Source organism: Cloeon dipterum, chromosome 1 (assembly GCF_949628265.1).
Source record: "Cloeon dipterum chromosome 1, ieCloDipt1.1, whole genome shotgun sequence".
Classification (NCBI taxonomy): Eukaryota; Metazoa; Arthropoda; class Insecta; order Ephemeroptera; family Baetidae; genus Cloeon; species Cloeon dipterum.
In genome coordinates, this window is record NC_088786.1 from 29,818,400 (window position 1) to 29,833,348 (window position 14,949).

Genomic DNA, 14,949 nt, shown 5'->3' on the forward strand with positions numbered 1-14,949 from the left:
TTCTAGCGTTTCACTCTGCGCCGGATCCAGGAGTAACATTGTTTGAAGCCCCATTATTTGTGGTTATTATGTGTGACAATTGAGAGAGAGCTAAATACATTCAAGGTTAGACTTCAAACATTTTAGTGATTTCTTAATACTACGTTAAGCCTTCAATTACCCAATAACAAGGGAAATCTTAGGATGCAACGTTTTATTTCAAGATGAATTTTTTCATCCTTTCCTGACGTGAGCCAAGTTCAGTGGTCACAGGATTTGATCTGGGATCTGCAACTTTAATTAAATTTGATGGTATTGCAAAAACTCCACTCATTTTGGAAGCTGATTAAAATATCTAAATTATTCACATTTGTAAAATAGGTAAAATATGCCCTCACAGTTTTCGATTTATCCAAATATAAAAATTTGTACATAAAGGTGACCAAAAAATTTAATGATATAGCCCTTGAACAGAATATGAATACAAAAAGAATTTATTAATTAGTTAAGATAATTTATCTTCAGCTATATCGACGGTTTTGCCGGCCAAAATCTGAAAAAGTAGACATATCTGGAATGTAAAAAAACAACAAATTGATCGAACCGTGTGGTAATAAAGAATACCTTCCACAATCATTATTATATGTTTTAAAATGCTTTCAAAATTAAATTTATTCAGCGAATCCCATATTCAACCCCAAAATATTATAATCCTCTTCAGAGCTCCATAGTCCACCAACCTCGTTGAATTTAAAAGTGAGACTTACACGTCGTTGTACTCTCCACAAATTAAAACGTGGCATCTTTAAGTTTCCTTGTAAGAAATAAAGAAAAATGTGAGCCAAATTATGCAAAACATTTGATAAAATTATAGTGCCATTACTGGTTGTTAATTATTCTCTAAGCTGTCTTTGCTACACCTTTTACTTTTCCATTTTATTCTAATTTCCCGTTCTCTCCTGCTCATCTGCATAATGCCAGGTTCGCGTTGCACATTATTTTAATGGGGGGAAAATTATTCGAGGCAGCCAGTCTGCGTCGAGTTTCACATCTCATTGCACTCATTCCAGGCGCACTCACTCGGAATAATTAAAGTCTTAATTTTATTTCTGCCTGACTATAAGCAAGGCTGGCTTGAGGTGCAACTCGAAGAGCTGCACCTTGAGTAATCTTCCGTGCTGTTTAATATTCATGGCATTGCATTTTCTCACTCGAGCCAAAGTGGCAGCGGAGTGGAGGAAATTGCGCGCAGGAATATTCATGGTCGGAAAAAACCATCGAAATCGTAAAATTGATTGGAATCAATGCAGGGGTAAATTGGAGCGATTCTGGAAAGCCACCACGGAAAGAATAATTGCTTTTCATCGAGGACGTTGGTTCTTTAAAAAATCATTTACGGGCGCCGTGAAAGCAGACCGCTCGACTTTGAAGTTGGCTGCTTATCAGCGGAATAAGTAAGTCATGGGGCTCGGCTCGCTAATCACTTTTTTTTTAATCGGCGGTGCAATCGGATTTTTCGCTCGGAAAGCCGCTTCTCCGATTGAACTGAGAGCTAAGAGAAGCAAGCAGGCGCGCAGCCAGCAGAGGGTTGCTGCTTTTTGTGTGCGCACCGAAATATTATCTCTTCCACCTGGTGCCCCCGTTCAAGGGCGTTTCGTTTTAATCACGCGCGTGGCCTCGCCGAATCAAAAGTGCTGGTCTTTGAGACGCACATCCTGTAAATAATTTTGCCAAAAGTAATTACGCTTTGATCTTGTAATGGTGGTTCAGAAATTAGAGAGAACTTGTGCAGCACGTGGGAGCAGGGCGAAATTTATGCTCTGCCTGCTGGGATTCAATAAAGTGCTGCCGGCGCTGCCGCCCACCCTCCTCGGCCTCGGCAGACCACCCTCCAACCAACGTCTTGCTGCTCTTTGTATCACACGCAGCACATCAAAGTTGATATATTCAAATGCAGCCAAAGAGTGTTTGTGTCCATAAAGCTGAAGCGACGAGTGCACGAAGCAACGACGCTCAGACGAGGGTTGCAGAGTACCCTTTTGCCGCCGTTTACTGTGCAACACACTCGGCTAACCGGCGAGCAAGTGGGTTTATGCTCCAGGCCGAGGCTGCTGAGAGTGTGTGTGGGAGCAGAAGAGCCTTCAGGCAAGATTTGGAACATAAACAAATCCGACGTAAATGACATGACACTCGCTGATGCTAGAGGAACGCAGCTCACTGAGGAAACCCTAGAAGTAAGCGCTATTTGATCGGTTGATTTAGACTTGATTTTCGTGATTGTTATTTGACCAATTTGATGGAAAGGTTCAATGTATATTAGCATCGAAACAATTCAGAGTGGCACTACTTCAAAGCAAATAGTACACAAAGTTTGCACACTGCCAGAAATTGAAATTTATGATTGGTTTTTATTCAGTTAATATTAATGTTTACTTGATCGACAAAAGAGAGATGATCGTGGATGTAGAATTAGTAGAAAAGCGAGGAACTCGTCTCGTAGAGGAAGTGACGAGAAGTTAGTTCAGTGGTTACCGAGTACGATACGACGTTGTGGTGGATGCTGTGCCGTTTGTCAACTGTGGCCAGCAGGTTGCATAACACAGTTTGCTTCGGCAGAGGGCATCGCAGAAAGTTTTGCAATAAACATTTGGATTCGGAATCGATTGCAATGATAGTAGCGACTAAATAGGTATAAATTGAATTTACTACATTTTCTTAGAAATGTTTTCATTAAAATATCTTATACATAAGCCTTATTTTTTTAGAAGTCTGTTTTATAGCAATAATATTGAATGAAAATGATCAATGAATCTATTCGGGTTATGGGAATGTAATGGTCTTAAGTAGCAAGTTCTTTATTTATATTCGTTTTTCGATTCAAACCAAAGTGTTAAAAATTGTTGATCATATTTAATATAATTTCCCTGAAGGATTTTTGGGGGTTTGCAGTGCAATTAGAGCAAAAAATTCAAAATTTACGAAGTAACTGAAAACGACTGAACGCAGTCTCCCTCTTTCTCAGTCTTAAATGTGTTTTCTACAGCGGCAAAGTTTAGTCTTGAGTCATAGCAGCCCAATTAGAAAGTTTCTGGCCCTCGCCGCACCTCCGTTTCGCTACCATGCAATCAATTTGCGTAAATTTTTAATTAAATAAAACACAGGGTAGCCGGCACGAAGAAAAGCTCCTTTGTGGCGATAATAAAATGTTTCAAACCAGCGTGCAGTATATATATCGGGCTTCAATGCCGTCGTCGCCGCTTCTGAACATGACACGCCGACGAGAGTCGATTATTTATGCAAATCAGTGTCCTCAGAGACACAGCGCGAGTGCCATCATGGCTGCTGCTGCGCTTATAATTTATGCATATTGCTCCATTAGTTTGAGCATTATTCCGTAATTTTGCGTGCGTGCCCGGGGGGTGCGTATGGCCTGCTAGAGGTAGACTGCAAAGGGTTGTTAATTTTAGACAGTTGATTCTTGCTCTGTCGTCTTGTCTACAAGCAAATATGAGATCACAAAAAAATTTGCTGGAAAAACAAATGCGGTTTGTTGAGTGTCAGTTAAACCATAAATTTTTGCAAATAGGTCCCCATGCGAAGAACGTTTTTAAATTAAGATAAAATCGTTTTAATAATTTTGTGTACATTGCATTTCAACTCATACGTCACATAAATGATAAACATTTATCATAATGGTTGTCGACCCTCAATAGTTGCTATCATTGTCCATCATGTTCAGATTTCGACTGTCGGAATTGAATATGGAGCCTTGGTATTTACATTTTAGGCTTCTTTAAATTCTCTCAAATTATATTGCACAAGAAAATTTTTAAAACTTTTCGCCATTGATTCTAAAAGATTAAAATGGTGGAAATCCGTCATAAAAACGTCCCGATCAGCTTTGATTTCTGTGCCTGACAAATATATTTCAGTGAGCTATTATTAAACCTGGGTTTCAGAGAGTCGACTGTTTTAGTCGAAATGGATATTTTTATCGCGCTGTGAAATGCGTCTAAAATTCAAAACCCCAAAGTAAATGTACGTGCGCAACGGTTTCGGATGGCTATTCACCATTCTCTCGCCACCGCACGCGCACGGTATTTGAATAAACGCGGAAACGACTGTGCCCTAACTTTGCCGTTTACGACCTCTCGTTTGACCTGGGGCACGCCTCACGTCAATTTCGCCGCGTTCTAAACATTCACTCTCGTCCTGTGTTGAACTGGCGCCGAGACATATCACAATACAGCCGCCGCGTCCCTTCGCCTGCACAGTTTGCACGCGTGTAATCCCTAAAATATTTGCCAGTTTCGCTGTTCGCCGGAAATAAAACCTCTTTAGTACTTACAACTCGGCTATACGCTCCCAGCTCTTAAATTTGCGAATGTCATGGGAGCAGGCGAAACGGCGAGCTATATTATTTTTCACGTGGTTATACTGTTGCTCTATTGGGTGCGCAGATTTACTTTTATTCCTCTTCCACCAGTTTCTCCGTAAAAGTTTGGTTGCTAAAGCCCTGAGGATTTCATACCATGCATCTTTGGCAAGGCCTCAAAACATTTACAAGTTGAAATAAAGCTATCATAATATATAATATATGCATCATATTTTCAGCCCAGTGCAAAACTACTATTTTAATTATATTAATGAAACTATTTAATTTCGGGATGGCTGGAATTTGATAAAACTAATCAAACAATGTGCATTTTTTATTTTTTGAACTATTTTATTTTTGGGCTTTACTTTTCACGTACGTGCAAAACGTTAACGGACAGCAGAAAAGTTTAGTTTTTTCTCAGTATCACACAATTTTATAGAAAACTCAAGCTTGGATTCAAATGTTCTGGAAATGTTTTCTGAGTGCAGAACTTTTTCATAGCTCGCAAGCAGCTATGTCCATTGAGTTTTAAGACTAACTAACAATTAGATACCTTGAGGCCTTGAGGAATTGAAAAACTCTATGAATTCACAATCATTTTGCTCCTGTATTTTCAAGTTTCAGAGTCATTGAATTGAGTTTTCACCACCATTCTGGTAAATTAATACAAACTGATTGAGAAAATTTCTGTCTGAACGTGAGGCCCAATTTTTTTTTAAATGTTGGTAACAGCAATTTAAAAAAAGAAACTCTTTGTACTGCTTTGTACAAAATTTAGCACGTAGCCCTAATTTTGGATCACCTGAAAAAGTTAACTGAGAGGAGCATGTTGGAAAAATTAAAAAAAAACATAACATCTTTGGGGCAACAATCTATGGGGCCAGAAGATCCAAACAGGGGGCCCTTATAGAGTCAAAGTACACGCCCATGTTTGAATTTTTCGGCTGGGGGTCTACCATTCAGTTGAAAATCTTTAGAAAATAATAATTTAAAGGAGCATTTGGGGGTTAGGAGGTGAAAAATAAATTTTGCGGGATCTTGAACAAATCTTCTCTTTGATCAGAAAGTCTCTTGTCGACTATTGCGACTGTCAGCATACAAGGACCTTTAAACATAATTAATAATCGACTTTAGTATTAACAATTTAAGAGAATTGACTTTGAAGAACAATTAAAAAATTAGAAAAGAATTTACCCGAATGAACCGGGCCCTTCGCAATTAAACGCTCGGAACTCTTAAGATGCGACTAGCTGGCTCGTGTTTCTGGCGAAAACTAATTTAAATTGAAAATCTCTCTCTGTTGCTTTAACGAATTTCTAACAAATATCGTCTAACAATCATCAATAACAATACCCTAAACCAAAAGTGAAAAAGGAGTGCGAGCTCGGCTCCGCAACCACTACAAAAATAATTGGAAAAGGAATTGAGAAGCTGGCTAACTTTGTGATGAATGGTTCAACATTCAATGGTTTCGGTACATAATCCAATATTCAATTGGCAGATATTGTGCGAGTTAGTGTAAAACCTAAAGTTGTATTATTAATCCGTTGAATGTAGAATTAAGTTAACTAATAGTTTGTGAATGAATGAAGTTAGTATTCATCTGCGCAACGGACGGAACGAATCTCCATTGAAATTTCACGCTACTCTGCTCGGCGCGTTGGACAAGAGGAAATAACGTAGATCCGCAAATACCTGCGCGACCGTTCAAATTGGCTTTGTTAGTCACGGCGGTGTGTACGTTCGGAAGTATGATTTATAATTGCGCTCATTAGTGCCGCGCGCACGTAATGGGCATGCATGCGTTCAGAGCTGGACGCGTACCATACACCCGTCGCTAATCACCAACTGATGCAGAATTAATGACCCTTTTCCAGCTGAAAATAATATTTCCTAAATGCTGAATATGTTTAGTAAACATACTCGGCTGATGCAACGCCAAGCCATTTTTTATTTTTACTCCGGCTTTTGAAAATGATTTCGCGCACAGAGTTCCATTATTGAATGTGTGTAGTATTAAAAGGTCGTTTTTTTGCCACCAATGGATGAGTGGCAGCTGCGTGATTGATGATTAAGTCCTCGCGGTGGCACGATTTTTATCGCTTTTTGCCAGCATAAAGCACGGATCTCTTTGCTTTAGTTTTCATTGGTTGAACACAATGGCCTTTTCACTTTAGTTGGCAGTCATTACGCCATTACTGGAACTATTACGTAACCTCACAGTCTGGTGCAAATTAAAATTTAGTTTGGAGTACTAAATCTGACGTATATTTTGGAGCTTCTAAAAATTCAAATATGTTTTGTGCTCTGGAACACCGATAATAATTACGTTAATAATCCTTTTGACTTGAATGAGCTTGGCAAACTAGTACAATATATAGAGCGTTAAATTTGAACGAATTTTTTGTTTCCACAATTTTAAGAACTTGTGAACAATTGCGAAAAATGGGTAGGAATTGTTAAAAGAACTCTATCAAAGCTAAAAATGAAAATAGACTAAAAAACATTACCCAATAAAAATGCTAGCTGGACTAATTAATTAATCTCTCAAGTAAAAAATGAACTATACAAAAGTTTCAATTGAGTAATTTTTGTCATTATTGAATAAAGAGTAGACCTTTGAAACAGAAAAAGCAACAGCCGACAATTTTTTGAAATCATATTTGTGTTGTTTCCAATATTAGAAATCTTTTTATATAAAATATTCAGGGTCTTGTTTGCATTAGGGTTGCACCTACAACGGATGAGGATTTTAATATAAAACCAGTTCGCGCCGCATCAACATTAAAATATAATTATGGCAAAGATAGTCTTTTCCATCAGGGATAAAACATTTTTATATACCAACCATATTTTCATTTGTAAAAGCGACATTATTTTAAGTATTTTCTTGTCTTATGCAATATTTAAGAGTGCACGAGAGCTTTTGTAATTTCCTCTGAAACGTTTGCTGTGAAGCAACAGACTACACACCAACGACTCACGATTTCCATTCCTGTACGTTTTTTCTGGGGTTTCCCTCGCGCATAAGAAAACATATATATTTGAAAAGCATAGGCGTGGAAAAGTTGACAACAATATTTGTTCACATGAGGTAAAAGTTGCGATCCTTTCCAAAGGTTTCAAACAATAAATAACATAGTCAGCATTCTCCTATATATGGAATTGATGTGTTTTAATGTGACGTTGCGTTTGGGAAACCAGGGGCAAAAGTAAATGAAAGCAGCAGTGTGTGAAATGCGGCTCTCCTTTTGTTTCACGCTGATGACAGGTTTGTCTGGTCTGTCCACTCGGGCTTGCCGTTCGTGTTCTCGAAAGCTTCCGTCACAATCTCACCGCACCGTAAAAAGAATCTCGCAGCTTTATGTGAGAGAGCGCGGCCATTCCACTGCTCGTGCTTGCCTACTTTCATTTTCCGCCAGGTTTCATGCCGACAAACTCATGCATGGGCGAACCCCAAACCTACCGGCGGGCTGAAAGCACAAAAGACGCTTGTCTCACTTGTTTAAGCAAAGCCCGAAGGCACACTAAACTGACAATTTTTGTGAGCGGCGCCTTTTTCCATTTCTTCACGCCTCCATTTCCAGAAAAACGTCAAAACGGCTTTGCGCCGAGATTTCACGCGGAGAAATGCTTAAAACACTTTCCCGCAGAGCTGCAAATCGCGTTTTCTCGCATACGTCACGACAATAAAAGTGGCATATGCAAAATTTTAAATCAATAAGCACGTTTTACGTTCTCTCCCCCTTGAATAAAAAAAATACACTTTCGCAAGGTTGTCTGGAGAATAACACTCCGACGGGCACGATGGCTGAAAAATTCACCGCTGTCAATAAATAACACCTGCAGACAAACTCGATATTTGTTTTCCATCACGTCGAGCCGATATTTTCGCAGTCAAAATATTATATATATCGGAGAGGGAAAACAAAAGCGCAAGGAAGTGAAATTCCAGGATTATATTCGAAGCGAGGCTATTCGGATGCAAATGGCAACGACGGCAAAAAGGGCGGACACATGCGGCTCGCAATGCAAATTGTCGTCCCTCGGGATTCTCGGCAGCAGATGACGCGTCTTATTTAACATGCACGGCGCCCGAGAAGGCGTGAGCGGGCATGCAACCGGTTCAGCACACCAGCCCGCCCGGTTGCATATCTGCAACGACGGCAAAGATTTCTTGCCGCAACTTTGACCGCCCGCTTGCTCGCTCGCTGTTGCTTTCCAGACCGTCCACAAGCACATTTGAAAGTTTAATTTGCGAGGAAAAATTAGATACGAGTTTGCAACTTGTTGGAGAGAGCAGGAAAGAAAGAAAAGAAGGAAAGTTACCGGATAACTGACATCCTTGAGCATGAAAAATGCATTTCATCGTAGAGAGTTAAGACTAACTCGCAGTACGCAGTTGTCGAGAAGTTGTGAAATTTATTTCAGCGTTCCACTTATTGAGCTTAATTTTTTACAACTCTTTGCTATCTGTAGCTACAGTATATCTCTCTCAATCTAGAATCTAGATATTTTAAGCTGGAGTTCTCTTGAACTCGACAAGCTACTATCAAGAATTGTAAGCACCTAATGTACAAGGAAACTCTTGGGATATATAAATATGATTCGTTTTATTTGAAAAATGCGACCACTCGAGTTTGTTTTCATGTTGAATATAATTAAAACCAGGCTTCATCCTCGTTGTCAAAAAAGAGAAATTCGTCGTTTTTATTCCTCGACCAGTTTTTTTTTGCCTTTGGAGCTTGCCTCAAGTGCCTCATGAATAGGACGTATGTGATGACGTCGAAACTGGTCGAGGAATAAAAACGACGAATTTCTCTTTTTTGACAACGAGGATGAAGCCTGGTTTTAATTATATTCAAAATGATTCGTTTTATTGGCAATTAATGTATTGAATTCGCGTAGCATGGTGTAATGTGAATCAAGTTAATTTCAGTTCTACAGTTAAATGATTAACAAAGGTTGGATAAAATACCAAATTTTTCAAAATGTGTTTTAAAATACAATTATTGTCCAGTGCTGGCAAATTTTAGTTTTAAGGCGATGCTTAATTAGACAAATCAGATTGGGCACTTTTAGCAATAAATAAATAATAAAACAAAATTATCCCTTGAGGCTTTCTTTTTCTTGGGGGGGGGGGGGGGATGATTTATAAAATTTCACATCTTTTTATAGTTAATTTACATTTTCTTGCTGTTTTTGATGATCACAAAACACAATGTTTGTTAAAATTATAAAGAAAATGCGACTAAAAATGTTTAAGGTAACTATACAAAAATAACATCAGCTAGATGTTATCTAAAAGCTTTGGAGCGATTATTTTGAGCCATTTTACCAAGCTTTCTTTTCTAGGTCTAAAATGTAGGAATGTTTCCAGAGAGTATTGGAGACACATCAATTGATTTGTCCCATCAAGTATACACTTTAAAATTCCATCATGATTGAAGGAAAAACTGATTCAAAATTTAAATTTGAATCATTTGTCACGTAAAATTTTAAAAAGCTTTTTTACTTTGGAAATCTATACAGCTCGCAAACTCTTTAGAATTAAAATCTTGTGCTCTTACTTACCTTGTTAAAAAGTATTCGAACTAACCAACTAAAAAAGTACACGACGAGTTTCCCTGTAAGATATTTTCTTATTTATTTGCGAAACATTACAAAGTTTGAATACATAATATCGAATGCGACGCGACGATGTGTCACCACAAAACGAATCGGAAGGAAGATATGCAAATAACGTTATCTCGGCTCATAAAATCGGGAATCTGGTGCGATTATTGTCGACGGCGCGTTAAAATAAGTGTGGCTGCGGGCACGGGAAGCGAAGGGACGGAGGGTGCGGCTGCGAAATCATCAATTTGCCGCAAATCCCGGCCATATAAGAAAAGACTCGAGTCACTCCTCGTGCCAAAATGGATTTCGCCGGGGCTCGCACTCTCTCTCGTTCGCCGCGCGGCGAAGATTTCTTTCTAAAGACGGGGATTTACACACTTCATAATTTAGGGTGGATTTGGTGGTGCAGCGGAGGCGTGAAATGACGCCCGTATCATCGCACTAATGACCACATAAAGCCGTCGACTCAATCTGCCTGCAAAATCAATAACACACGCGTTGCTGCTGCTGCTGCTGCTGCTGCTGTTGGCTCTCTTTCACGTCGAACGGGGTTAGTGTCGCACACTCGTTCACAGGTAGAGGAAGCAAGCAGCTCGCCAGCGCTGGCCTTTTGCTCGCTGCTTCCACGAAACCCCGATGACGTCAAGCTGGGAAAGGGAAAGACACTCTGCAGCATGTTGCACCCTCCAAAGAAATTCGTCACTGCTGATTTTTTTGTTCCATTTTAGGAAAATTTAGGAAATTTTTGTCATTGTGATATTTATTTCTAGGAGACCAGTTTTTTGCATAAAATAAAAACTCTACGTGATATAAATGAGAAGGGCTATTTTTTACGGTTTGCGGATTTTTTTTCGATGATTCAGTGCATTTTAACAATAAGTTGGATGCTTTCGACATCACTTTTTTTTGCTCAAGCCACGCTCTCAATAGGAATGTTTTTTTTTAGATTTAAAAGATGGGATTTCTAGTAGAATTTAACTCTACGAAAAGTAGGTTTAATCGCATAACTTCTATTTAAATAATTTTTGTGATGATATAATAAAAACAACCAGGTTTTTAGATTTTCTGTGGAATTTTTATTTGCGAAATTTTGCATCGATCGACAAACAATAATTGCGGTGTGTGCACAGGGCATATTAATTATAATAATACATTATCAATCTTCTCACCAATAAATCTGCGAGACACAATAACTTATTAGTCTTCACCTATAGAGAGAATTCACCACTTCGTCGTTTAAACCAAATAATAGAGTATCGCGGCCATCGATCAAAATACAACAAATTCCAGAGATTACTCGCCAAGCTGCTTGCTGCGTTCTCATAAAAGTATGTATTTTGTTTCTCGCAATTCTCGCTCGTTTTCCAATCTTGTGTGTCGCATATAATAATATAGTATATTAGACTAGTAAAAATGTTGCTGTACAAAGGAAAGCGAGGCTCGTCGGCCCGTGAGTGTCCTTTTTCACTATTCTCGCGAGGCTTTCCGGACGAGGGTGTGTCATTCACTCGAGATCACAGATCAACCCTTAGAAGTGAGACAGACAGCTGACAATGCGCGCGTGACACTAACACATTTCTACTTGGAAATGAACTCTGATTGATTGATTTCTCCACTGCTCTGCTATTGGAGGGGCTCACGTCCGATGATATGAACGAAATTGTATAAGCTCATGCCAAATTTTGATTATAGGTGTGAATTTCCGTGGAAAAGTGAGGGTTTGGGGGGGAATAGTGCCGGCGATGATATGTGGGGGTTGAATTTTTAGAATTTTGCGGGATAATGCACTCCTACACATCGGAGTCAACGCGGTGAATATAATTACAACGTCTCGTCTAAACTGAAACAGCTCCTCTCACTGACGACAGTTGATATTCAAGAGTTTAAAATCAAATACCCTGGTTTAAGAGACACGAAAGCTACGGATTTGCAAGAATCTAAGCGACTTTTCTACTCGTCAATATAGCTGCTGTCACTAAACGTATTAAAAGAGTTCCTCTCACTTGTTTGCTAATTTGTGAAGGCTTGAGGATATATCTTTATTGAAACACTTGCATAATTTACCTCGGAGTTATACAAAAAATGTTTGAACGAAAAAAACCTCTTCCGGATTCCTCAAGCCCAAATTACCCACGTCGACTCTCTAAAAGGAGCAGGCGAGTGATTGCTTCTCTCGGGCTGATTCGCTAAATTCGCACTACACACTGAACAGTCTTACGGAGCAGGGGCGGTCGAAACGCTTCCGAAAAAGTGCCTCGACGCAAAAGCAGTGCTCTGGTCGAGAACTAAAGAGGTACACGACGGTTCGTTTGAGCAGCAGTTCCGACCGGCCCACTAAACACGAACGTCTTCACACTTGGAATGCAGCGAATACTACGACAGCAACGGCGGCAAAGGGTGCCTCAGGTCGTAGAGCTCGCCTGGCCGGCCGCGGTTTGAACTGGCGCCGCCGGACGAGGGGGCCCGTCCGCCCGAAGTCGTGTGATTGCTGAAGCCCGAGTCCGAGTTGAACGAGTCCTGACTGCTGCTGTTCTTGGGCGGGTTCTGCGGCGGCAGCGGCGGCCGGAAGGAGGTCAGCTCCGGCGGCCTGGCCAGCACCGACTCGTAGGGGTTGCTCGAGCGGACGTAGAGCGAGTTGTAGGGCAGGTGGTAGGCGGGCGGTGGGGCAGACGGCAGCCGGCCGTTCTCGGTCAGCAGCAGGCCGGTGTGGAAGGCGGCCGGCTCCATGCCGGCCGGCGGCTGCGGCTTCGGCGGCGGCGACGCCGGCCTTCCGCGGTTGCGTGGACTGCCGCGGTGGCGTCGCCTGTCCAGACTCTTCGGCCTGCGCACGGCCGCCTGCGTCCGCCGGCACGGCGGCAGGCTCGTATTGCGGCTGTTGGCCATCCGCAGAGCCAGAAACGAGTCCGTCTCGCACGTCTTGAAGCGGTCGTCCGCGTCCGACGAGTCCAGGTCCCGGCACAGGTCGTTGCCGGTCGAGCCGGCCACCGAGCTGTTCTTGGAGCGTAGACGCGAAGGCAGCGTGTTGGCCGGTGGTGGCGTCGGGCCCACTACGCGGTGAGCCAGGTCGCCGGCCAGGCTTAGCTCGTCCTCAGCGAACTCGTCCTCACTGCCCGTGCGCACCCGTCCGTGCTCGCCCTGATCACTGTCGGAGCCTCTGCACTCGGAGCCTGCGAACAGATCAGAAGGGATTGCTTAACTTTAAATTTTGGTTGTGTGTTTAACAAGAATTTTTCTCTATCCAAAATTTGATTCAGACATCTTTTTTCGTGACTATATAATTCTTGTAAATTTCCATTTTAACTTGTTGTTAGCTTTGGACCCTGTTTAATTATAAATTTGGAAATCAGAATGTGACAAATTTTAATACCACTATTTAAAGCACTCTGTTTAAATAGTGCAAATTAAAAATTATAAATTTTTAAGTGTCTGAAATGAGGGTCAGGGTAGTGGCGAGTTCCTCAAAGTATTAAAAAATGATTTAAAGTGAAAAATATCGAGATCAACTCACCATTTGAGAGCTCTTCATAGACGGGGTTGTAGAGCTCCTGTTCAGCGTAGGGGTCGATCCGAGGCGGTGGACAGATGAAGACGGACGCGTTGCCAAGCAGATGTGGCGGGTAGCCTGCACCGTAGTGCTGCAGCACCGGCAACGGAGCAGCTGAGCGGTGCTTCACGTCCATCATCTGCAATCACGAGCCGGCGGGCCGGGGCGCGGGCTGATCAACACCGTTCAATTTAGCACCCAAAACTCTCACTTAACACACACCACCGAACGTGCAGCAGACCAGAAGCAAGCAGATGAAACAAGAAAGAGGGAAAAAGGATGGAGGGATTTGTTTTTTGGCGAGAATCTCATTCATCCAGCATGCAGAAGCGATCAGATTGCGCCGACGGTGTTAATTTGTAAACCGACGGAGGCGGTAAAGTGGCTTTTGCGGGCGGACGCGTCGAGCAAGGAAAAAATGGCACTTGTTTAGTGTCACGTTCGGCACAAATAAAAGGCCAAATTGCGCGCCATCAGTCGGCTGTCATTCGGCGGAATTAGGGGATTTGCTCGCGCGAGAGCATTTTCGCTCGTCGGGATTTGCGCGAGGCGAACGCACAAATTAATTCGAGCTGCCGTGGAATTGCGTTTTTTCGCGTGCAAAGTCAACAAAAGCGAGCAGGGAAATATTTTATATATTAACAGCACTAGCAGCAGCAGTTCACAATGATTTTTCAATCGGATTACACGCGCCGAAGCCACGCAATGGTATAAAATGGAGGGTTCGCAATACGCCACACAAAAGCACACATTTTAAGCCGGAGATTAGCTTTGGTTCTATTTGGTCACCGAGGCAATTATCCAGACATAAAAGGGAGCGTGATAAATACTTTTTCTAATCTTGTCTTAAATTTACTAGGAATGTTAAAAAAATTACTAGCAGAGAGTTTTGAATCGGCTCTCAAAATTTAGAGCTCATTTCGGTCTCCTGGCGAGAACGGAAATACATTGCCTGGTGCAGCCAGCGTGCATGATATTGAAATTGTACAATATAAAAATTTTCGTTAATAATTAATTATAAAATAAACTTTTTGATTAAAAATTTGAAAACTTCGTTAATAAAACAATTTTTACTAGAAGAATCGATCGTTTTTTGACACTTCGATAAATAACACATAATTTTTCTGAAGGTTTGTTGCGGCTAAATGTGATTTTTTAGCACCTAAACCTAGAAAAAATATCACACTAAAAAGTTTAATTTCTTTTCATGTTGACAAAGCTCTCGGTATTTTCGAAACTATGAAGTTATTTAAAACTTTGAAAATACGGTTGATTTGAACCTTTTGGGTTTATTACTAACTACAACCACCGACTAAAACAACATGCCAAAAGTTTCTTCCCTAATTTTCTGCGTAAAGTCAGATTAAATTAAAAAAAAAAACATGCACGATTGAGTGAAGGTAAAATGGCTCCAGCGAAGAGTCCTGTC

At 41.0% G+C, this 14,949-nt stretch overlaps 1 protein-coding gene across 3 annotated transcripts in view; it reads right to left on the bottom strand.

Annotated features, from left to right (window-relative positions):
• Nucleotides 1-11,029: 11,029 nt before the first annotated feature.
• Nucleotides 11,030-14,949, bottom strand: part of pxb — a 132,511-nt gene continuing 128,591 nt past the window's right edge. For all 3 annotated transcript variants that reach the window (XM_065475420.1, XM_065475422.1, XM_065475421.1), the window contains 2 exons: nucleotides 13,485-13,659; nucleotides 11,030-13,143 (listed from right to left, as the gene is read on the bottom strand). In XM_065475420.1, coding sequence (XP_065331492.1) covers nucleotides 12,350-13,143; nucleotides 13,485-13,659 — 969 coding nt within the window. In that variant the 3' untranslated portion in view covers nucleotides 11,030-12,349. The remainder of the gene's footprint in view (nucleotides 13,144-13,484; nucleotides 13,660-14,949) is intronic.